The 24,593-nt window shown below is 47.7% G+C and overlaps 3 protein-coding genes across 5 annotated transcripts in view; 1 reads left to right on the top strand and 2 right to left on the bottom strand.

Annotated features, from left to right (window-relative positions):
- The window catches only part of BRD4 (bromodomain containing 4), a 94,984-nt gene extending 90,648 nt beyond the window's left edge, over positions 1–4,336 (bottom strand). Inside the window, exon 1 of one of the 2 annotated variants that reach the window (XM_032271544.1) lies at positions 4,101–4,336. The gene's annotated coding sequence lies outside the window, so the exon portion shown is untranslated. Of the gene's footprint in view, positions 1–3,643; positions 3,725–4,100 lie in introns of those variants that run through there. The other variant, XM_032271545.1, reaches the window with a different exon arrangement.
- Positions 3,848–9,133, top strand: LOC116544938 (translation initiation factor IF-2-like). The gene is made up of 2 exons (XM_032271535.1): positions 3,848–4,450; positions 8,816–9,133. Exons 1-2 carry the CDS (start codon positions 3,848–3,850, stop codon positions 8,924–8,926), a joined length of 714 nt encoding a protein of 237 aa, XP_032127426.1. The 3' UTR covers positions 8,927–9,133.
- A 13,022-nt stretch (positions 9,134–22,155) lies between these two features.
- Positions 22,156–24,593, bottom strand: part of AKAP8 (A-kinase anchoring protein 8) — a 21,865-nt gene continuing 19,427 nt past the window's right edge. For both annotated transcript variants that reach the window (XM_032271554.1, XM_032271553.1), the window contains exon 14: positions 22,156–23,935. In XM_032271554.1, coding sequence (XP_032127445.1) covers positions 23,501–23,935 — 435 coding nt within the window. In that variant the 3' untranslated portion in view covers positions 22,156–23,500. The remainder of the gene's footprint in view (positions 23,936–24,593) is intronic.

The following is a 24,593-nucleotide window of genomic DNA, read 5'->3' as shown; positions in this document are numbered from 1 at the left end:
CAGGGGCTAAGGGGGCAGGAGGGTCGGGAATGACACATAATGAATTTGTTTTGCGGGGTGGAAATGTCCCCAAATTGGTTGCAGTGATGGTTGCAAATCTGTGAATAAATTTAAGAACTGATGACTGTATTATATACAATACAAAGTTTATCTCAAAATTATTATTTTTTAAAAATGTCTGGTAGGATTTTTAAAATAGTATTATGCTCAAATTATAAATGACATTCAATAAACGTGAGGAGTGAACACATTAATAAAAACTATGCATATTAAAGTCATTATACAAACATCTTTTGGTCTTTCTTTTGTACATAGTAAGGGCTCAGGGACTAACTGTAAAGACAGACTAACCAATCATGCACACACAAAATCAAAATATTTAAAAATCACATTTTAGAAAGTGATCAGGTTTTTACTGACAACATGAGATACACATTAAGAAATGCTACCTGTGTGTGTATCACGCACTTCATCTCCCTCTTAAAAATACTTTTTGCAGGTGAGGGTTGCACCACAGCGCAAAGCCACTCACCCCACTTCAAACTGTTAAGTAGGAAATGTACAGTAAGTAGTGTGTGGAAACACTGCACGCCAGGCTGCTCCGACTAGTAATAAGCTTACTGCAATTCCAAGGGACCTCGTCGTCATCTTAGTTAAAACTCACATTCCTTTTAAGTCACTACTGAACAATTATGTTCACGGCTAACAACATTTTCAAAGAGGAATTTGGCATTATACCATGCAAAATTCTTGCAAGCTCAATTATTTCTCCGGTTTATGCTCACTTAAAGACCATGTAAGGTGCTATTTCCAGGAATAAGATACAAAAGAAAAAAACAGGCAAAGCCAAGCAAACAAAACCCTGTCCTCATCAAACTTAAATTCTGCCTTTTTTTTTTTTTTTTTTTTAGACGGAGTCACTCTGTCGCCCAGGCTGGAGTGCAATGGCGTGATCTTGGCTCACCAAAACCTCCGCCTCCCGGGTTCAAGGGACTCTCCTGCCTTAGCTCCCAAGTAGCTAGTATTATAGGCGCCTGTCACCACGCCCGGCTAATTTTGTATTTTTAGTAGAGATAGGGTTTCTCCATGTTGGTCAGGCTGGTCTTGAACTCCCGACCTCATGGGATCCACCCGCCTTGCTGCCTCGGCCCCCCACGGTGCTGGAATTACAGGTGTGAACCACAGCTCCCAGTCCCTCTTTTTTCTTTTTTCTAGGTAACAAGGAAATTCTATCTTTCCAAACTTGTCTCTTATGTATTAAACGTTAGCACCAACAAGGAATTCCCCCACAATTCTCACCTTGCAAATGTACTCTTCTCTAAATACTAAAAATCACAAAGATTTATAAAACATTAGGAGCCGCCTCCAATGACAAGCTTAACTTTCCTTTTAACCGATTTGCCAGGACCATAAAGACAAACATGCTCTACTCTACAAGTTTATTCAAAATCAGAAACCAGAACGTTTTACATTCACAAAATGCAACGGACATTAGGCTGTCAGAAGCAAATTTAACCGCCCAGGGTCTTCAAATCAGAGAGGTGCCAAGTGGTTTTTTGCTTTAAAAACAACAAAATTCAATTTCTCTCTCAAATCTGTAAATCTCAAGTCATTCAATAACCTGAATTGTGAAACAAGAAAATATTGTTACCCTCAGCTCCTAAAGCAAAAGTACAATTTAGTACAAAGATCACAACAACTGGCAAAAAGGCAACTTTTTGAAACAAAGTCTAAATTCCTTTAAACAATTCAATAATTTAGTGGAAATTTTACTAAGTGGCCAGTGAGTTTCTTGCAATTCTTAGCTACTCTGCCCCGCTGTCAACCAGACTAGCGAAACTAGGCATACAGCACCCAAAACAAGCCGAACAATCCTTATAATGCAGTAGCTATCTTCCTATCTTTAATCTGTAGGCAAAGTTCCTTATCTTCAGCAATTCCACTGGGCAAGATACACGGAGGTATCTTACTCCTCCCAGTTAAGACCAACTAAAGCCATTCTAAGACCAGCTTATTCCAGCTTGAGCCAATAGATAACTATGTTTCCTACTAAAGTCAGATGTATGGAGGATAAGAGACAGCAATACATTTTTCAGGTTAGGCTTTGCCTTCTCCATTTGAACAATGGAAACCATGAGTGGTTTATCTTTCCCTGGTTGAAGTTTCTGGAGGAAGCAGGTGGTTATCTACAACCCATCAGTGGAAAAATAATCCCAATCCAAAATGAACAGAAAGAAATGTTTTATTAAATTACTGGCGGCCGGGCGAGGTAGCTCACGCCTGTAATCTCAACACTTTGGAAGTCTGAGGCGGACGGATCATCTGAAGTCAGGAGTTCGAGACCAGCCTGACAAACATGGTGAAACCCCGTCTCAACTAAAAATACAAAAATTAGCTGGGCATAGTGGCAGGCGCCTGTAATGGGGAGGCTGAGGCAGGAGAATCTCTTGAACCTGGGAGGCAGAGGTTGCAGTGATCGCGCCACTGCACTACAGCCTGGGTGACAGAGACTCTATTCCCCACCCCCCAAAAAAAGTATTGGCAAGGTCATAAAACAGATTGTGCCACCAAAAACCTTCTTAAAATTGAAAACACACTGATAAATCCTTTTGAATATCGCTTTCTTTACAACTCCTAAAGACTACAAATTCCTTGGAATTTGTAGGAAACTTGACAGTTCCTTTCATTAAATAATAAAAAAAAAAAAAAAAAAAAAACAACTCCTGACCATTACATTATTAGATCCTTGGAGCCACTGGCTTAGAGGTAAACTGCGACTTGGTTTTTGGAACCACGGGCTGTTACAATCCCGTCGAAGGTAAGCAAAGACATTTCAATTCTCGTGGGGTATAGATTCCAAAGGGTCACTTGCATCCAACACACACACAGAGAAATGAGCCCAATGACAAGACCAGAAACCTCACCAAGCTGCACGAAACGTAAAGAAGTAAACAAGCAAATAAAAATCTTAAAAAATCAAGCGTGGTCTTGAGTAAAAGGCAGGTCAGCTACCCAACAGAAGCACATGACTCATGCACGGGCCTGAAGTATTTACACCGTCCACTACACCAGAGGGGGGTTTCCCATCTTCATGAAAGGCCAAGCCCTGGGGGCATCTCAGCCGGTGAAGCCGTGCCATTTCCGTTTGGGAGGAAGGGGATCATTTTATTTCGCTGAATCACAACTCCCCTACGTCCCCACCCCAAACCACCACCACAGCCACACAGGACACTGGAAATAAACGAGGCCGTTGCAAGGACGCCGGCGAGCACCGACCGAGCAAAACAAAGCGCCCAGCAAGGGGCTACCAGGCTGCGAGTGGGTGCGTCAGGAGGGCCAAGCTCACCCCCCCAGGGCACCGCTCCCGCCCTCTGGGGCCTGTCCTCAGACCGGCGTGAAGCGGCAATCACCTCCTTCCGGAGGGAACCTTCCCGTTTCTCCACAGGGCTCCCGGGACCACCGGGAAGGTGAGGTGATGGGGGCGGGGGCGAGCTGCCCCGGCCCAGGCAAAAGGACCTGAGTGCCAGAGTGAGAGCGCGCCGGGCCCAGCCCACGTGAGCGCCGGGGCCAGGCCCGCGCCAGCCTAAGGGACCGCAGACGGAGACAGCGGCGCTCGCGGGCCCCGCGCCAGGCCCGGACTTACCCGGGCCGGGCGCGCCGCAAACCCCGCGGCGGCCGCTTCCTCCTCCTCCTCCTCCTCCTCCTCACTTGACAAAATGGCGGCGGCAGGAAGTGCCGGGCGCCTCGGCCCGCCCCCCACCCGCCCCCGGCCGCCCGCCCCGCGGCGGCGCCCGCGCCCCCAGCCCGCGCCCCACCGGCCGGCCGGAGGTCGGGTCCGACGGCACCAATGGCGAGGCGGCCACGAGCGACCCCGCCGCCCCGAAGCAAACGACGCAGGCCGTCCTGGCCCCGCGCGAGCAGCGCGGGAGGCCAGCAGGCCCGAGCCCGCGTAGCCCCGGCCTCCCCGCCCCCGCGCCGCGCCGATGGCGTAGGTGGCGGCGCACCGGCCCCATTACGCAATGCAGGTTACGCGGGCCGCGCCGCGAGCCCCCGCCGGCCGCCCAGCGCCGTCCGCCGCCCCGAACGGCACCGGTCCTCACCTGAGACGCTAGGCCGCACGCCACCCCCGCCGGCCGTCAGCCCGCTGCCGTCGCCCGCTCCCCGGGCTGCCTGCGCGGCGCCGGGGCCCGCCCGCCGCTCCCCCGATCTCACAGGCCGCGCTCGCCCGCGGGCACCGCCGGCAGCCGCCGCCGCCGCTGCCGCCGCCACTGCTTCGGCTCTTCGGCTGCGGGAGAACAGAACAAACAGCCCTGCTGCCGCCGCCGCCGCCAGCGCACTGACGTCACCGCGCACGCTGCGCGCGCGGCCCCGCACCACTGCCGCCGCCCGGTGTGCGCGCCCCGCCCCCGTGCCCGGCGCGAACGAGCTCCGAAAAGACCGTGGTTGCGAGGTGAGCGGGGGATGCCGCGGACTGAAGGAGGGGACCCCCATTCTGAACGGTGGAGGGGGCTGGGGGAAACGCGCGGACTGCAGACTGGGCCCGTGGGAAAAGATCTGAAGGCTGAGAGAGACCTCCAAAATACTGAGAAATGTCTGAAGACAGACCCTCACAGGGAGGGAGGACGGTGAGGAGGAACCCCAAAGACTGATAGTGGAGGCGGAGGACAGAGCCCTGTCTGAGGGAGGACTCCAGGTGGGGAGGCTGAGACGAGAGAGCTGCGATGGGGGCGCCGGGGCTGGGGTGAAATGGAGGAAAGATGAGAGAAGGCTGCAAGCAAGGTCAAGACTGCCCCTGGGATCTAAAGGTGCAGGGAGGTAGCACCTTTGCTCTTTTATGTCCCCTGCCGACCTTCTTCCAACCCACCCGTTTTCTTTTTTAAAGAGACGTGGTCTTACTCTGTCCTCCAGGTTGGAGTGCAGTGGTACAAAGTTCACTGCAGCCTCAACCTGCTGGCCTCAAGCGATCCTCCTGTTTCAGCTTCCCAGGTAGCTGAGACTACAGGTGTGCACCACCACACCCAGCTAACTATTTTTTGTAAAGACGGGTCTCACTATGTTGCGCAGGCTGCTCTCTGTCTTGTGGGCTCAAGTGATCCTTCTGCCTCGGCTTCCCAAAGTGCTAGGATTACAGGCATGAGCCACCACACCCTGCTCTTCCCATCCTTAAGACTCAACCCTGTAATCCCAGGCACGGTGGCTCAGGCCTGTTATCGTAGCGTTTGAGAGGCCTTGGCAGGCAGATGGCTTGAGGCCGGGGGTTGGAGACCATCCTGGCCAACATAGTGAACCTCGCCTCTACTAAAAATACGAAAATTAGCCTGGTGTGGCGGTGCATGCCTGTACTCCCAGCTACTCAGGAGGCTGAGGCAGGAGAATCACTTTAACCTAGGAGGCGGAGGTTGTGCAGTGAGATCATGCCACTGCACTCTAGCCTGGGCGACAGAGCAAGATTCTGTCTCAAAAAAAAAAAAAAAAAAAAAAGGCATAGCGTGGTCCCTCACTCCTGTAATCCCAGCACTTTGGGATGCTGAGGTGGGCGGATCATGAGCTCCAGATCATACTGACTAATGCAGTGAAACTCCATCTCTACTAAAAATAGAAAAAAATTAGCCGGGTGTGGTGGCGCGCCCCTATAGTCCCAGCTACTCCGGAGGCTGAGGCAGGAAAATCACTTGAACCTGGGAGGGGGAGGTTGCAGTGAGTCGAGATTGTGCCACTGCACTCTCTAGCCTGGGTGACAGATCAAGACTCTCTATAAAAAAAAAAAAAAAAAAGGCTCAACCCCAAGTCAGCTCTCCAGGGTGTATGTGCTTCCTCTACATGTGAGTCCAAGGAAAAAAAACATCACACGACCTCTTCTGGGGCTTGCAAAGCACCCCACCTGGCCACGTGGGTCCAATAAACATGGGGTAGTTTTGAGATCCCTAAAAGGAAGAAGTTAGGCGTAGGTCTCTTGCAGCTTAAAATTATTCTGTGAAATTTTTCAAACCTGGAAATGTAACCCCTTCTCCTTCCTTTTACATATATGTGATCCTGTCCCTGTCTCTCTGTCCCCCTCATACGGAGGGAGAGAGAGACAGGGACAGGATCTTGCTTTGTCACCCAGGCTGGAGTGCAGGCCAAATCGTAGCTCACTGTAACCTCAAACTCTCACTCTCAAGTGATCTTCCCACCTCAGCCTCTTTAGTAGCTGGGACCACAGGCATGTGCCACCATGCCCAGCTAATTTTTGTATTTTTGTAGAGAGGAGGTCTCACCATGTTGCCCTGGCTGGTCTTGAACTACTGAGCTCAAGCAATCCACCTCCCTCAGCCTCCCAAAGTTGCCGGAACTACGGGCATGAGCTACTACACCCAGCCCACTCACTTAATTCTCATCTTTTAAAAATGGAAAGCAGGCTGGATATGGTGGCTCACTCCTGTAATCCCAGTGCTTTGGGAGGCCAAGGCGAGTGGATCGTTTTAGTAGGTCAGGAGGTTGAGACCAGCCTGGCTAACATGGTGAAACCTTGGCTCTACTAAAAATACAAAAATTAAGCCAGGTGCAATGGCTCACGCCTGTAATCCCAGCACTTTGGGAGGCTGAGGCAGGGAGATCACCTGAGGTTGGGAGTTCGAGACCAGCCTGACCGACATGGAGAAACCCCGTCTCTACTAAAAATACAAAATTAGCCAGGTGTAGTGGTGCATGCCTATAATCCCACCTACCTGGGAGGCCGAGGCAGGAGAATTGCTTGAACCCGGGAGGCAGAGGTTGTGGTGAGCCAAGGTCGCACCATTGCACTCCAGCCTGGGCAACAAGAGTGAAACTCCATCTCAAAAAAAAAAAAAAAATTAGACAGGTGTGGTGGCAGGCACTTGTAATCTCAGATACTCAGGAGGCTAAGACAGAAGAGTCACTTGAACCTAGGAGGTGGATGTTGCAGTGACCCAAGATTGTGCCACTGCACATCAACCTTGGCAATGGAGTGAGACTCTGTCTCAAAAAAAAAGGCCAGGCATGGTGGCTCATGCCTATAATCCCAGCACTTTGGGAGGCCGAGGCAGGTGGATTACCTGAGGTCAGGAATTCAAGACCAGCCTGGCCAACATTGTGAAAACCCATCTCTACCAAAAATACCAAAAAAATTAGCTGGACGTGGTGGTGCATGCCTGTAATCCCAGCTACTCTGGAGGCTGAGAATTACATCAACCCAGGAGGTGGAGGTTGCAGTGAGCGGAGATCATACCACTGCACTCCAGCCTGGGTGACAAGGCGAAACTCTGTCTCAAAAAAAAAAAAAAAACAGTCTACATGGCATTTTCTTTTTTTAAGTCCAAGTAATGAAATGTTTCCTTATGGCCCCTGGTTTCAGAATATATTGATGCAATAGGATACCAGTAAAATAGTTTCAAAGTTTCTTTTTTTCTTTTTTTTTTTTTTGAGAGAGCCTTGCTGTATCACCCAGGCTGGCTGGAGTACAGTTGTGCAATCACGGCTCACTACAACCTCCCGCCTCCCAGGTTCAAGCAAATTCTCCTGTCTTAGCCTCCCGAGTAACTGGGACTACAGACACACGCCACCACACCCAGCTAATTTTTGTATTTTTAGTAGAAACAGGGTTTCACCATATTGGCCAGGATGGTCTCGATCTCTTGACCTCGTGATCCTCCTGCCTTGGCCTCACAAAGTGCTGGGATTACAGATGTGAACCACTGCTCCCAGCGAAATTGTTTCTTTTCTATCGTGTTTGCTCATGCTTAACCAGAGGTAATCACAAATCACTAATGGGTCCTAAGCAAAGTTAAAAATTGAATTTTTTTCATTCATTCATTTATCTATTTATTAATTTATTCATTTATGACAGGGTCTTGCTCTGTTGCCCAGGCTCGAGTGCAGTGTTGCATTCATGGTTCACTACAGCCTTGACCTTCTGGGCTCATGTGATCCTCCCACCTCAGCCTCCCAAGTAGCTGGGACTATAGTCATGTGCCACTACACCCAGCTAATGTTTTAAATTTTTTGCAATTGGCTGGGTGCAGTGGTGCACGCCTGTAATCCCAGTACTTTGGGAAGCTGAGGCGGGTGGATCACTTGAGGTCGGGAGTTTGAGACCAGCTTAGCAAACATGGTGAAACCCCATTTCTACTAAAAATGCAAAAGTTACAAAAAAAGAAAAAAATTAGAGCCCAGGCATGATGGCTCACATTTGTAATCCCAGTACTTTGGGAGGCCAAGGCAGGTACATCACCTGAGATCAGGAGTTCAAGACCAGCCTGACCAACATGGTGAAACCCCGTCTCTACTAAAAAATTAGCCAGGTACGGTAGCAGTTGCCTGTAATCCCAGCTACTCTGGAGGCTGAGGCAAGAAAATTGCTTGAACCTGAGAGGCAGAGGTTGCAGTGAGTGGAGATTGCGCCATTGCACTCCAGCCTGGGCAACAAGAGCGAAACTCCATTTCAAAAACAAACAAAAAAGTTAGCTGGGCATGGTGGTGCACACCTGTAATCCCAGTTACTTGGGAGGCTGAGGGAGGAGAATCACTTGAGCCCAAGAGGTGGAGGTTGCAGTGAGCCAAGATTGAACCACTGCACTCCCACCTGAGTGACAGAGCAAGACTCTGTCTCAAAAAAAAAAAAAAAAAAAAAAATTGTAGTCACAGGGTCTCACTATGCTGGCGGAGCTGATCTCAAACTTTGGCCTCAAGTGATTCTCCCTCCTTGGCCTAACCCTTTATCTTAACAAAGCATGAGAAAACAAATTATTACCTGCAAGAAATAAAGGATGTAATTGTAACTCGTTCATTGACACTTCCTTCTAACTCTGTATTACAGAATATTGAAATTTGTGAATATCTTCTGGCCCCTAATTTTGCACCCCTGGCGATTATGCAGAAGATGATCAGAAATGGAAAAAAGAACAGGAAGGTATCCAGGGCTGGGTGAATAGGTATTAACAACTAGTTTGTTGTTACTGGGGTTTTTGTTTTTTTAAGGGAACCAGAATGTATCCATTTTAAGCTGTTCTTCCCTGTAGTTACCTTGTCTTGTTGCATTATCCACTTAATTTATCATTGTTGCTGACAATTAATGTTTTTGGAAGTAATTTGGAGCTGCTGCTTTACAAGTCACATAATAAAACCTGTCACTCTACTGTAGAGTCACAATTTAGACAAAATTACATATCCAGGTTGATAACTAGACCCAACTAGATGGCTTTTGGCCATTGCTACAAATTAAATTCAACCTGGAGAGCATATTCAGGCAGTAAAGGCACTTCCAAAAGCTGTCTCCAGAAATCTTTTAGGACGGCAATGTCTCATTCTTTTTGTCTTCCATAGTGCTTACCCTAACTCCACAAAGATAGCTCCAATGTTTATCTGGTTGAGTCACTTTAATAAAAATAGTCTTGTTACTTCATGGTTCACATGTTATTTATTTATTTATGAGACAGAGTCCTGCTCTGTCGCCCAGGCTGGAGTGCAGTGGCACAATATTGGCTTACTGCAACCTCTGCCTCTCAGGTTCAAGAGATTCTCGTGCCTCAGCCTCCCATATAGCTGAAATTACTCGTGTGTGCCACCACGCCCAGCTAATTGTTTAGTACTTTTAGTAGAGACGGGGGTTTTGTGGTGTTGGCCAGGCTGGTTTCAAACTCCTGGCCTCAGTGATCCACCCACTTCGGCCTCCCAAAGTGCTGGGATTATGGGCGTGAGCCACAGCACTCGGCTTATTTATTTATTTATTAAGTTATAAAGACAAGATCTCACTCTGTCAGCCATGCTGGAGTGCAGTGGCATGATCACAGTTCAGTGCAGCCTCACCCTCCTCTACTCAAGCAATTCTCCCTGTTGTACGTGAGCGAGTCAAGGAATGTGCCACACTCTGAGAATGATTTATGAGTCCTTTATTAAGCCGTCGACTGAGAGTGGCTAATGCCCAAAATTCTCTCGGCCCCGAAGAAAAGGTTAGGTCATCTTTTATACACTAGTTTTACCAGGAAGGGGGGAACCTAGCTGAAACAAAGTTTTAACACAGAGTAAGCCAAAAGTTAAAAAGAAAAACTGATATATAAGAAATAAAACAGTGCCAGGTGTGAGGAGTACCACTGTCTTGAAAGACATACAACTTATAGACAAGGTGGGCTCTAGGCGCTCACTGCAGCTGCATTTCCAGGCTTTGCTGATACCACTTTACTCAGCCTCTTATCGACAAAGGCATTTCTGGGTGCCCAGAGTCAGTCTGACCTTGCTGTATACTATAGTTACATACTTAACGGGGAGAAGGTTACTAAAATGAAGAAGCCAAGACAGAGTCTTTTCAGCTCGAAAAGGCTAACATAAAGCCTGAACAGCTTTTAGTCAGGGAAAGGAGAGTTAGCTTTAGCTGGCAAAAAGCAGGGTATCACATCCCTCCTCACCCTCCTTAGTACATAGGACTATACCCATGCCTCACCACACTTGGCTATTTTTTAAAATTTCTTTCTTTCTTTCTTTTTTTTTTTTTTGTACCAATAAGCTTTCACTATGTTGCCCAAGCTAGAATGCAGTGGCTGTTCACAGGCACAATCACAGCTGACTACAGCCTTGAACTCATGGGCCCCAGAAATCCTCTTACCTCAGCTTCCTTAGTCGCTGGACCTATAACTGCCTGCCCAGCTTAGATTTTTATTCTATGCATCAATGTATATTAATGTATAGGAATAGTTGTATTATTTAAACCAAAGGGATCATCCTATATCTGCTGCTTTTTGCTGTTTGTTTGTTTGTTTTTAGACAGGGTCTTGCTCTGTCACCCAGGCTGGAGTGCAGTGGTGTGATCCTGGCTTACTACAACCTCTGCCTCCCAGCTTCAAGCGATTCTCGTGCCCCCGCCTCCCAACTGCATTTTTTTCTTTTCCTTTTATTTTTTTTTGTTACCTTATTAGACTCAATATTTATTGGTAGCATAGCATCCCAACTATCTAGGACTATAGACACACGCCACCATGCCTGGCTAATTGTTATATTTTTACTAGAGACAGGGTTTTGCCATGTATACTAGACTGGTCTCAAACTCCTGACCTCAAGTGATCCGCCTGCCTCGGCCTCCTAAAATGTTGGGATTACAGGTGTGAGCCACTGTACACATTCATCTTTTTAAATTTAATACATACAGTCCAGAACTCCTAGACTCAAGCGATCCACCTCGGCATACCAAGTAGCTGGGACTACAGGTGCATGCCACTGTACCTGGCTAGAAGTCATTTCCCATGAATACTTGGAGATCTGCCTTATTGGAGATGATGTCAAGATCATATACAGTATGTTATCAATAGTATGACATATCTATCTCAGATAACATGATGGCTCAGCCGAGATTGCGCCATTGTACTCCAGCCTGGGCAAAAAGAGTGAAATTCCGTCTCCTCCCCCCAAAAAAATCCCAGCACTTTGGGAGGTTGAGGCAGGTGGAACATTTGACGTCAGGAATTTGAGACCAACCTGGCCAACAATGTGAAACCCTGTCTCTACTAAAAAAAATACAAAAATTGGTCAGGTGCAGTGGCTGACATCTGTAATCCCCGCACTTCAGGAGGCTAAGGTGGGCGGATCACGAGGTCAGGAGTTTGAAACCAGCCTGGCCAATATGGTGAAACCCCATCTGTACTAAAAAACTAGCTGGATGTGGTGGTGTGCACTTGTAATCCCAGCTACTCAGGAGGCTGAAGCATGAGAATTGCTTGAACCCAGGAGGTGGAGGTTGCAGTCAGCCGAGATTGCACCACTGCACTCCAGCCTGGGGAATAGAGGGAGTCTGTGTCTCAAAAAAAAAAAAAAAAATTACAAAAATTAGCCAAGTGTGGTGGCACACACCTGTAGTCCCAGCTACTCTGGAAGCTAAGGCACAAGAATTGCTTGAACCCAGGAGATGAAGGTTGCAATGAGCCGAGATTGTGCCATTGCACTCTAGCCTGGGTGACAAAGCAAGATACTGTCTCAAAAACAACAACAACAACAACAACAAAAACTAAACTAAACTGAAAAAGGAAGGGAAAAGAAAACCTGGAGTTGTTCCTTTGGCTACATACATGTAGATCTGTAAGAAAAGTAATGTAGACATCCAGGGAATGGGGGAATGGGTGCTGTTGAAAAAGGAATGTCCCACGAGTGTTATCATGGCAAAACTGGAGTAGTCTACAATATTACCCAGCATGCTATTGGCATTGTTGTAAATGAACAAGTTAAGGGCAAGATTCTTGCCAAGAGAATTCATGTATATATTGAGCACATTAATAACTCTAAGAGCTGAGACAGCTTCGAAAGGCCTGAAGGAAAATGATCAGAAAAAGAAGGAAGCCAAAGAGAAAGGTACCTAGGTTCAACAGAAGTGCCAGCCTGCTTCACCCAGAGAAGCACACTTTGTGATAACCAGTGGAAGGGAGCCTGAGCCGCCCAAACCTATTCCCTGTTAATTCATGGCTTAATAGATGTGAAAAAACAAAAATAGGCCAGGCATGGTGGCTCATGCCTGTAATCCCAGCACTTTGGGAGGCCAGGGTGGGTGGATCACTTAAAGTTAGGATTTCAAGACCAGGCTGGCCAACATAGTGAAACCCAATCTCTATTAAAAATACAAAAATTAGCCAGGCGAGATGGTATGCACCCGTAATCCCAGCTACTTGGGGGGCTGTGGCAAGGGGAATCACTTCAGCCTGGGAGGTAGAAGTTGCAGTGAGCCAAGATCGTGCCACTGTACTCCAGCCTGGGAGAAGGGGGGAGACACCGTCCAAAAAAAAAAAAAAAAAAAAACTAAATAAATAAAAAATAAAAGACCAGTGGACTATTAAAAAAAAAAAAAAAAAAAGTAACTGGACACAGTGGCTCTCATCTGTAACCCCAGCACTTTGGGGGGGCCGAGGCAGGCAGATCATGAGGTCAGGAGTTTGAGACCAGCCTCAGCAACATGGTGAACCCCATCTCTACTAAAAATACAAAAAATTGGCTGGGCATGGTGGTGTGCTGCAGTAATCCCAGCTACTCAGGAGGCTGAGGCAGGAGAATCACTTGAACCAAGGAGGCAGAGGTTGCAGTGAGCTGAGATCACGCTACTGCACTCCAGCCTGGGTGACAGAGTGAGACTCCGTCTCAAAAAAAAAGAGAAGGAAAAGCAAGGATTAGTATATATAGCATGGTCAGCTTTGAAAATGCCAGAGAGGCCAGATGTGGTGGCTCACACCTGTAAAACCAGCACTTTGGGAGGCTGAGGTGGGTGGATCACTTGAATCCAGGAGTTTGAGACCAGCTCGGCCAACATGGCTAAATGCCATCTCTACAGAAAATACAAAAGAAATTAGCTAGGCATTGTGGCACATGCCTGTCATCCCAGGGAAGCTGGGGCAGGAGGATCACCAGAGCCTGGAAGGCAGAGGTTGCAGTGAGCCGAGACTGAGCTGCTGCTTCACTCCAATCTGGGCGACAGAGTAAGACCCTGCCTCCAAAAAAAAAAAAAAAAGAAAAAAGACGCCGGGCTCAGTGGCTCACACCTGTAATCACAGTACTTTGGAATCCTCCAATTGAGGCAGGAGGATCACTTGAGGTCAGGAGTTTAAGACTAGCCTAGACAACATAGTGAAACCCCATCGCTACAAAAAAATTAAAGAATTAGGCCACACATGGTAGCACACTGGTAGTCCCAGCTATTCAGGAGGCTGAGGTAGAAGTATTACTTGAGCCCAAGAGTTTGAGGTTGCAGTGAGTTATGATTATGCTACTACCCTCAAGCCTGGGTGACAGAGTGTGACCCCCCCCTTTTTTTTTTAGTTGTAGTTTCACTCTTGTTGCCCAGGCTGGAATGCAATGGCATAATCTAGGCTAGGCGTAATCTCAGCTCACTGCAATCTTTGCCTCCAGGTCCAAGCGATTCTCTTGCCTCACCCTCCTAAGTAGCTGGGATTACCAATGTCCACCACCACACCCAGCTAATTTTGTATTTTTAGTAGAGATGGGGTTTCTCCAGCCTGTTGGTCAGGCTGGTCTCAAACTCCTGACCTCAGGTGGTCTGCCTGCCTCAGCCTCTCAAAGTGCTGGGATTACAGGCATGAGCCACTGCACCTGGCCTTCCCCTATCTCTTAAAAAAAGAAAGAAAGAAATGAAAAGAAAATGCACAAGCCATAGCCACACATGCACACACGAATGTAGATGATGATTCTTTTTTTTTTTTTTTTTTTTTGAGATGGGGTGTTTCTCAGTTGTCCAGGCTGGAGTACAGTAGTGCAATCATAGTTCACTGCAGCCTTGACCTTCCAGACTCAAGTGACCCTCCCAATTAGGCCTCCCAAGTGTCTGGGACCACAGGCATGTGCTATCCCGACCAGCCAATTTTTTTTGGTAGAGACAGGTCTCACTATGTTGGCCAGGCTGGATGATTCTTACAAACTACAGAATGTGAAACAAGCAATGCCAGTGTGTCTACCTCATGATCTCCTTTTTATGTAGGTTTCCAACGCAGACAAAAAGTTTATTTTTATAAGTTTATTTTAGGGAAGTAAAACTATAAGGAAAAATAAGCAAGTAATTGCCACTGGTTGCAAGAGGCAGTTATTAAGTGATGAACAGGTTGGATAGGGTTGGTGGATTTCTGAGGCGTAGACAATGTTCTATTTCTTTTTAAAATTTATTTTTGAGATCAAAGACCCATTACAATCATGCTATGTGCTTAAAAAACAAAATTGGCAGGCCAGGCACAGTGGCTCACACCTGTAATTCCAGCACTTTGGGAGGCCAAAGCAGGCAGATCACCTGAGGTCAGGAGTTGGAGACCAGCCTGACCAACATGGAGAAACTCCATCTCTATTAAAAATACAAAATTAGCCGGGCGCGGTGGCTCAAGCCTGTAATCCCAGCACTTTGGGAGGCTGAGGCGGGTGGATCACGAGGTCAAGAGATCGAGACCATCCTGGTCAACACGGTGAAACCCTGTCTCTACTGAAAATACAAAAATTCAGCTGGGCATGGTGGCATGTGCCTGTAATCCCAGCTACTCGGGAGGCTGAGGCAGGAGAATTGCCTGAACCCAGGAGACGGAGGTTGCGGTGAGCCGAGATCGCGCCATTGCACTCCAGCCTGGGTAACAAGAGCGAAACTCCATCTCAAAAAAAAAAAATAATAATAAATAAATACAAAATTAGCCAGGTGTGGTGGCACATGCCTGTAATCCCAGCTACTTGGGAGGCTGAAGCAGGAGAATCACTTGAACACGGGTGGCGGAGTTTGTGGTGAGCCAAGATTGCACCGCTGCACTCCAGCCTGGGCAACAGTAGTGAAACTCATCTAAAAAAAAAATGGCCAGACACTATGTCTCAAGCCTATAATCCCAGCACTTTGGGAAGCTGAGGTGGAAGGACCTCTTGAGCCCAGGAGTTCAAAACCATCCTGGGCAACATGGTGAAACTCCATTTCTACAAAAAATGTAAAAATTAGCTTGGCATGATGGCATGCAGCTGCAGTTTCAGCTACCCAGGAGGCTGGAGCAGGAGAACGTAAGCCCAGGAGTTTGAGGCTACAGTGAATTACTGTTGCATCATTGCACTCCAGCCTGGGTGATACAGCAATGAACACCCTGTCCCCAAAAATATGGCCACTAGTCATCTGGGCACAGTGGCTCACACCCATAATCTCGGCCCGACGCGGTGGCTCATGCCTGTAATCCCACCCAGCACTTTCAGAGGCCAAGGCGGGCGGATCGTCTGAGGTCAGGAGGAGACCAGCCTGGCCATCATGGTGAAACCCTGTCTCTACTAAAAATACAAAAATTAGCCGGGTGTAGTTGCTGGCGCCTGTAATCCCAGCTACTCTGGAGGCTGAGGCAGGAAAATCACTTGAACCTGGGAGGCGGAGCTTGCAGTGAGCCGAGATTGTGCCATTGCACTCCAGCCTGGGTAACAAGAGCAAGACTTCATCTAAAAAAGAAACAACAAATTCTCAGGCAGACCCCCTGAGTACAAAAAGTTTTTTAAATTTAAAATTTTTTAAATGGGCGGGGCGCAGTGGCTCACACTTGTAATTCCAGCACTTTGGGAGGTCGAGGCAGGTGGATCACTCCATCTCTTTTTTTTTTTTTTTTTTTTTTTTTTTTCTCTTAATATGCCTATCGATCTCAGAAAAAAAACAAAAAACCTCAAGGGACACAGAATAATCAAAACAATCTTGAAAAAGAGGAACAAAGTTGGAGGAGTCACACTTCCTTATTTATTCATGTATTTATCATTATTGCAATGGAGTCTCACTCTGTTGCCCAGGCTGGAGTGCAGTGGTGCAATCTCAGCTCACTGCAACCTCTGCCTCCCAGGTTCAAGTGATTGTTCTGCCTCAGCCTCCTGATTAGCCAGGATTACAGGCGTGCACCACCATACCCAGCTAATTTTGTATTTTTAGTAGAGACAGGGTTTTGCCACGTTGGCCAGGTGGGTCTTAAACCCCCGCCAACCTCAGGTGATCTGCCCGCCTCAGCCTCCCAAAGTGTTGGGATTACAGGCATGAGTCACTGCACCTTATATTTATTCATCTATTTATTTTTCTTGAGTAGGGTCTGTGTCACCCAGGCTAGAGTGCAGTGGTGTGATCTCAGTTCACTGCAACCTCCACCTTCCAGGCTCAGGTAATCCTCCTATCCCAGCCTCTCCACTAACTGGGACTTCAGACAAGTGCCACCATGCCCAGCTAATTTTTTGTATTTTTGGTAGAGAATAGGTTTCATCATGTTGCTCAGGTTGGTCTCCCAACTCCTGAGCTCAGGTGATCCACCTGCCTCAGCCTCCCAAAGTGCTGGGATTACTGGCATGAGCCACTGTGCCTGGCCCACTGTTGTATTTGAGTGAGTTAAGGAATGTGTTATATTTTGAGATTGAATTATGAGTTTTTTATTATGTCGGTGACAGAGAGGTGGCTAATGCTTAAAATCTTCTCAGCCCTTAAGTTAGGTGGTCTTTTATATTCTAGTTTTAAAGGGGAGGGGGGAACCTAGCTGAAACAAATTTTTCATAAAAGCAGAGTAAGTAATAAAGTTAAAAGATAAACTGGTACATGAGAAATAAAACAGTGCCAGGTGCGAGGGGTAAAGTTATCATGAAAGACATACGGCTTATAGATAATGGGGGCTCTGGACGATCGACAGCACCTGCATTCCCAGGCTCTGCTGGTACTTAACTCGGCCTGTTATCAACAAATGCATTCCTGGAGGTGCCCAGTGTCAGCCTGCCCCAGCTACATACTATAGTTACATACTTAAATGGTGGAAAAAGAACTAAAGTGAAGAAGCTAAGATGGAGTCTGTCCAGCTCAAAAAGCTAACAAAGCCTGAAGAGCTTTTAGTCTGAGAAACAGAGTTAGTTTTAGCTAGCAAAAAGCAGGTTATGACACCACTTCCAGTTGGTTTTTCTTGCTTTTTTTTTTTTTGAGACAGAGTCTCACTCTGTTGCCTAGGCTGGAGTGTAGTGGCACCATCTCAGCTTGCTGCAACCTCCGCCACCCGAGTTCAAGCAGTTCGCCTGCCTCAGCCTCCTGAGTAGCTGGGACTACAGGCACGTGCCACCGTGCCTGGCTAATTTTTTGTATTTTTAGTAGAGACAGGGTTTCACCATGTTAGCCAGGATGGTCTCGATCTCCTGACCTGGTGATCCGCCTGCCTCAGCCTCCCAAAGTGCTGGGATTACAGGTGTGAGCCACTGCACCGGCCTTTTTTTTGAGGCAGCGTGTTACTTTGTCACTCAAGCTGGAGTGCAGTGACACAATCTCAGCTCACTGCAACCTCCGCCTCCAGGGCTCAAACAACCCTCCCACCTTAGCCTCCCAAGTAGCTAGCTGGGATTACAGGAGTGTACCATCATGTCCAGTTCATTTTTTTTGAGACGGAGTTTCAGTCTTGTTGCCCATGCTGGAGTGCAGTATCGCGATCTCAGCTCACTGCAACCTCTGCCTCCCTCCCGGTTCAAGTGATTCTCCTGCCTCAGCCTCCAGAGTAGCTGGGATTACAGGTGCGTGCCACCATGCCCAGATAATTTTTTTTTTTTTTTTTTGAGGCAGAGTCTTGCTCTGTCACCAGGCGCCAGGCTGGAGTGCAGTGGCACGATCTTGGCTCACTGCAGCCTCCGCCTCCTGGGTTCATGCAGTTCTCCTGCCTCAGCCTCCTGGGTAGCTGGGACTACAGGCACACGCCACCACGCCCAGCTAATTTTTTTTTGTATTTTTAGTAGAGACGGGGTTTCACCACGTTGGCCAGAATGGTCTCGATTTCTTGACCTTGTGATCCGCCTGCCTCGGCCTCCCAAAGTGCTGGGATTACAGGCTTGAGCCACTGCACCCAGCCAATTTTTTGTATTTTTAGTAGAGATCAGGTTTCACCATGTTGGCCAGGCTGGCCTCGAACTCCTGACCTCAGGTGATCTGCCCGCCTTGGCCTCCCAAAGTCATGGGATTACAGGCTTGGGCCACTGCTCCCAGCCTGTCCAGCTAATTTTTATATTTTTAGTAGAGATGGAGTTTCACCATCTTAGTCATGCTGGTCTCCAGCTCCTGGCCTTAAGTATCCGCCTGTCTCAGTCTCCCAAAGTTTTGGAATTACAGGCATGAGCCACTGCCTGATTTTAAATCTTACTTGAAAGCACAGTGACATAAGGATAGATATGTAGAACGCTAGCGTAGAGCTGACGGTCCACAAGTAAACCATGTAGTTACGGTCAACTGACTTGACAAGGGTGTCAAGACCATTCAGTGGGAGAAAGAATAATCTCTTCAACAAGTAAGTGTTTAGACAACGGGATCTGCCACATGGAGTAGAGTGAAGTTGGATCCTTACCTTACACGTATATAAAAATTAACTTGGCAAGGGGCAGTGATTCACGCCTGTAATCCCAACACTTTGAGAGGCCAAGGTGGGTGGATCACTTGACATCAGGAGTGTGAGGCCAACCTGGCCAACATAATGAAACCCCATCTCTAGAAAAAATACAAAAAGTAGCCAGACATGGTGGCACAGTTCTGTAATCCCCGCTACTGGGGAGGCTGAGGCAGAATTACTTGAAGCCAGGAGGTGGAGGTTGCAGTGAGCCAGATTGTACCACTGCACTCCAGCCTGGGTAACAGTAAGATTCCATCTCAAAAATAAAAAAAGAAATTAACTTGAACTACAGATGTCAGTATGAGCTAAAATTATTAGGATAAAACATAGAGGTAAATTTTTTTTGAGACAGAATCTTGCTCTATTTCCCAGGCTGGAATGCAGTGGTACAATCTTGGCTCACTGCAGCCTCTGCCTCCCAGGTTTAAGCAATTCTGCCTCAGCCTCTTGAGTAGCTGAGATTACAGGTGTGCCACCACGACCAGCTATTGTATTTTTAGTAGAGACAGGGTTACACCATGTTGGCCAGGATGGTCTCTATCTCTTGACCTCATGATCTGCTCGCCTCGGCCTCCCAAAATGGTGAGGTGGGAGGATTGCTTGAGCCTGGGAGTGGAGGTTGTAGTGAGCTGAGATGGCACCACTGACCTGCAACCTGGGTGAGAACCCCCCCATGTCAGAAAAATAAAAATTAAAGGCCGGGTGCCATGGCTCAAGCCTGTAATCCCATCACTTTGGAAGGCCAAAGCAGGTGGATCACGAGGTCAGGAGTTCGAGACCAGCTTGACCAATATGATGAAACCCCATCTATAGTAAAAATACAAAAATTAGCTGGGTGTGGTGGCACGTGCCTGTAATCCCAGGTACTCAGGAAGCTGAGGCAGAAGAATCACTTGAACCGAGAGGCAGAGGTTGCAGTAAGCCAAGATTGCGCCACTGTACTCCAGCCTGGGCTACAGAGTGAGACTCCATTAAAAAAAAAAAAAAAAAAAGAAAAATTTAAAAAGCTGCCTATAGAATGTACATGGCCATTGGTGTGTCACAGACCTGCATGTTATTTTGGGGAGCCCATCTTTGCTGTGTGACCCTGAAAGTTACTAATCTCCCGGTCCGGTTTCTTCTCTGCAAGTGGGAGAAGTAACTGATAAATCCTCCTTTAAATAAGCTTGCAATTTCTGTCATTTTTGGAAAATATAAGAGCACTCCATTTGTGTGACACAAGTATTCCTCATCTTGGGGAATGAGGGCCTGGTTTAACCCTAATTGCGGGACTAAAGTAATGCATGAAAGTTGGGCACAGGGGCTTGCATCTGTAGTCTTAGCTACTTCAGTAAGCTGAAGCAGGAGGATTTCTTGAAGCCAGGAGTTCAAGACCAGCCTCTACAAAACTTTTTTTTTTTTTTTGAGATGGAGTTTCACTCTTGTTACCCAGGCTGGAGTGTAATGGCACGATCTTGGCTCACCGCAACCTCCGCCTCCTGGGTTCAGGCAATTCTCCTGCCTCAGCCTCCTGAGTAGCTGGGATTACAGCCACGTTCCACCATGCCCGGCTAATTTTTTGTATTTTTTTTTAGTAGAGACGGGGTTTCACCATGTTGACCAGGATGGTCTCGATCTCTTGACCTCGTGATCCACCCGCCTCGGCCTCCCAAAGTGCTGGGATTACAGGCTTGAGCCACCACACCCGGCCTAAAACTTTTTTTTTTTTGATATGGAGTCTTGCTCTGTTGCCCAGACTGGAGTGGAGTGGTGCCATCTCAGCTCACTGCAACCTCCACCTCCCGAGTAGCAGAATTGCAGGCATGTGCCACCATGTCTGGATAATTTTTGTCTTTTTAGTAGAGACGGGTTTCATGATGTTGGCCAGGCTGTTCTCAAACTCCTGACCTCAGGTGATCCAACTGCCTTGGCCTCCCAGTGCTGGGATTATAGGAGTGAGCCACCATGCCTAGCTCTACAACAAGACTTTTAAAAATTAGCTGGGCATGGTGGTGCCCTCCTGTAGTCCCAGCTAATCAGGAGGCTGAGGTGGAAGGATTGCTTGAAACCACGATTTGGAGGCTGCAGTGAGTTAGAGTGGTGCCACTGCACTCCAGCCTGGGCAACACAGTGAAACCATGCCTGTAAAAATTTTAAAAAGCAATTATGTAGTTTCACAATAGATGGAAGGTGGAAGAGCCTCATTGACATTCAGATTAATGTAATGACAGGTCTTGAATTGATATTTAGTTTTTTGAGACAAAATCTTGCTCTGTCACCCAGGCTGGAGTGCAGTAGTGCAACCTTGACTCACTGCACCTTCTGCCTCCCTGGTTCAACTGCCTCAGCCTCCCCAGTAAGCGACCACATCTGGCTGATTTGTGGTATAGACAGGGTTTTGCCATGTTGACCAGGCTGGTCTCAAACTCCTGACCTCAAGTGATCCACCTGCCTTGACCTCCTAAAGTGCCAGGAATACAGGTGTGAGCCACCAAAACCGGCCAGGTCTTGAATTTTTCGGGGGAAAAAAAAGGTGGTCGGGTTGGGGGGGGGTGCAGCAGTTCACACCTGTAATCCTAGCACTTTGGGAGGCTGAGGCGGGCTGATCACCTGAGGTCAGGAGTTCAAGACCAGCCTGGCCAACATGGTGAAATCTGTCTGTACTGGCATGGTGGTGGGTGCATGTAATCCCAGCCACTTGGGAGGCTGAGGCAGGAGAATCATTTGAACCTGTGAGGTGGAGATTGCAGTAAGGCCAAGATTGCGCTACTGCACTCCAGCCTGGACAACAGTATGAGATTTCTGCCTCCAAAAAAAAAAGGGAAAATAAAATTAAGGAAATAAAGCAGTTCCACTACCGTTTTTTGCACTACTGATGTTCAGTACTACCAACGTTTTTGCTTTAAGAGAACAAGCTTTTTAAAATTATTTATTTTTATTTTTTTAGAGACAGAGTCTCACTCTGTTGCCCAGATTAGAGTTCAGTGGTGTGATCTCAGCTCACTGCAATCTCCACCTTCCAGGTTTGAGCGATTCTCTTGCCTCAGCCTCCTGAGTACCTAGGACTACAGTCGTGTATCATGGCGCCCAGCTAATTTTTGTATTTTTAGTAGAGACAGATCACCATGTTGGCCAGAGTGGTCCCGAACTCCTGACCTCAAGTGATCCACCCGCCTTGGCCACCCAAACTGCTGGGCTTACAGGCGTGAGCCACCTTGCCCAGCCAAGAGAATAAGCTTAAAGGGCATATTCAGCCTGCGAAGAAGGCGCATCTATGCAACGTGAACAGATGCTGAGCAGAAATGACCCAGAGGCACCATCGTCTCATCAAGCAGTTTATTTCCATTTTTAGTTCTAATGTTGATTTCTTCATTCACCCGGAATCTCCAGTAAAGCTCCTCATGAACAGGGCCCAATTCCTAGAACGTGTATCATGTTAGCTCCTGGTATACAGTAGAGAATCACCAAGTTATTTTACTGCCTCCTTTTCTAATGATTCCCCAGTGGTCCATGTTGTGAGATGTATACAGTTCAAAAGGCCACAGGGAAACTGACACAGCACGGCCATTTCAAAAGGGATCTTGACTCTTCTGATTTTAGGAAATTCTGTGTGCTAACTTTGAACACATGCTAGCCTCCCTTTCTCAGATTCAGAAAGGTCTAAAGTAATAGCTGTTTCTCTAAAGTGAAACATGTATTTCATTATATTATTATTTTGTAATAGATAGCTTCTATCTATGGCAGTTTATGTTGGATTATTCCATCTATGGGAATCACATCACGTTTTCTTTCTGAGATGGGGTCTTGCTATGTTGTCCAGGTTGGTCTGGAACTCCTGGGCTTAAGCTATCCTCCTGTCTCAGGCTCCTAAACTGCTGGGATTATAAGCATGTGCCACTACGACCCACCAAATTTTCTTTGTAAATGTGTTTGAGTGGGAGTAACTCATTTTAAAGGAAAAAACCTGAACTAATCTAGAGGTGGAACACAAAGGAGGTAAAACATGAGAGAAGCAATGCCGTGAGACTAACCGTTGGAAACAGTGCCCTCTGGACAGTCTGGCTCTTGAGGGTGAGGTGGGTGTGCTTCTAGTGGCGTAGGTTGGTCAGATTCTTCTGGCCTCTGCGCACGTGGACGTGACGTAGTGAACGCCACATTGAACCAGGTGCTGCCAAGTCCTGTAAAGGTCACTCACCATACAGAGTGCTACAAAGATACAGGTTAAAGGCTGAAGCTTGAAATGTAAAAAACAAAAATACCCTGTAGAGCAAGGTATATTCCTAGTGTTGAGCTGTTCCCAACCAAAAAAAAAAGTTAAGGACAAAAAAAAGGACGCATTCAGTCAGTGGTTGTATTGAATAAGCAAAGTATCATCAAGCTGTAATCACCCAACCTTTATTATTCCAAGTGCAGTGTCAAGAGAAATGTTACAGCCGCTAAGGAAAAGGTACTTCTGCAGCTCTCAAACGCAGGCAAGAAGCCACATGACTGCGTGAGACAAGCCGAGGGGCTCTCTCTGCCCAGGAGGAAATGGCTGGGTCTCTTCACCAAAATCAGTTTACAGTGTATCCCGGTAGCACACACCCTTGTTCTGCTTACAAACCAAGGGAGAAAGAGCAACACGTCCATCATCCAACACCTCCCCTGGAACAGGGAAATGAGCATCATTCTGTGACAACAGCATCTTTGGACTCGGCACCAGTTTGTTCCGCTTCGGTATCCGTGGCAGCTGGGGCAGGAGCTGCTCTGGTTTGGGCACTTTCTCCCTCTGCTGCCATTGTCTCGGTGCCACTTCCTGCCTCCACGACACCCTTCTCAGATGCTGTTCCGCAGGGCACCTGCTCTTCCAGGGGCTGTTCAGCTTCAGGATCACTACTAGCCTCTGCTGTGTCCACAGGGCCTTTGCCCTCAGCTGGCTCCCCGCTGCTCTCCAGAGCCGGCGCCCCTTCCCTGTCGACTGCCCTCACTGCTGCCGTGATCACCTCGGCTAAGACGTCTGTGGCCACCTCCTCAGGTGTCTCTTTCTTATCCTCACCTTCTAAATTGTCATCTCCTTCCATTTCTGGATCAACAGTTTCATTGGTGAAAGGGTCCTCACCCTGGCCAAAGAGAAACACACGTCAGTGTGGCAGAATTCAGGAGGCCCACGAATGCTGGGGTGTCAGCTTTGCAGAACCAGCAGAGTCCACAAGAGAAACACTTCCATAAACAACACCACGGGAGTTAAACCTACAGGTTCTCAGAGCCTACAGATTCAGAAAAGACCTCGGAAAAATGTCACTAGACATTCTGCTATTTAAGTTGGACTCTTACTTTGTCGTCTAGGCTGGCTGGACTACAGTGGTATGATCTTGGCTCACTGCAACCTCCGCCTCCTGGGTTTAAGTGATTCTGCCTCAGCCTCCCAAGTAATGGGTTTATAGGCATGCACCACCACGCCTGACTAGTTTTGTATTTTTAGTAGAAATGGGGTTTCTCGCCGGGCACGGTGGCTCACGCCTGTAATCCCAGCACTTTGGGAGGCTGAGGCGGGTGGATCACGAGGTCAAGAGATCGAGACCATCCTGGTCAACATGCTGAAACCCCGTCTCTAGTAAAAATACAAAAAAATTAGCTGGGCATGGTGGCGCGTGCCTGTATAATCCCAGCTACTCAGGAGGCTGAGGCAGGAGAATTGCCTGAACACAGGAGGCGGAGGTTGCGGTGAGCTGAGATCGCGCCATTGCACTCCAGCCTGGGTAACAAGAGCGAAACTCC

The sequence above is a fragment of the Sapajus apella genome, unplaced genomic scaffold (genome assembly GCF_009761245.1).
Source record: "Sapajus apella isolate SASKATOON/1434 unplaced genomic scaffold, GSC_monkey_1.0 scaffold237, whole genome shotgun sequence".
Taxonomy (NCBI): Eukaryota; Metazoa; Chordata; class Mammalia; order Primates; family Cebidae; genus Sapajus; species Sapajus apella.
This window is presented reverse-complemented; position numbering and strand designations above follow the sequence as displayed.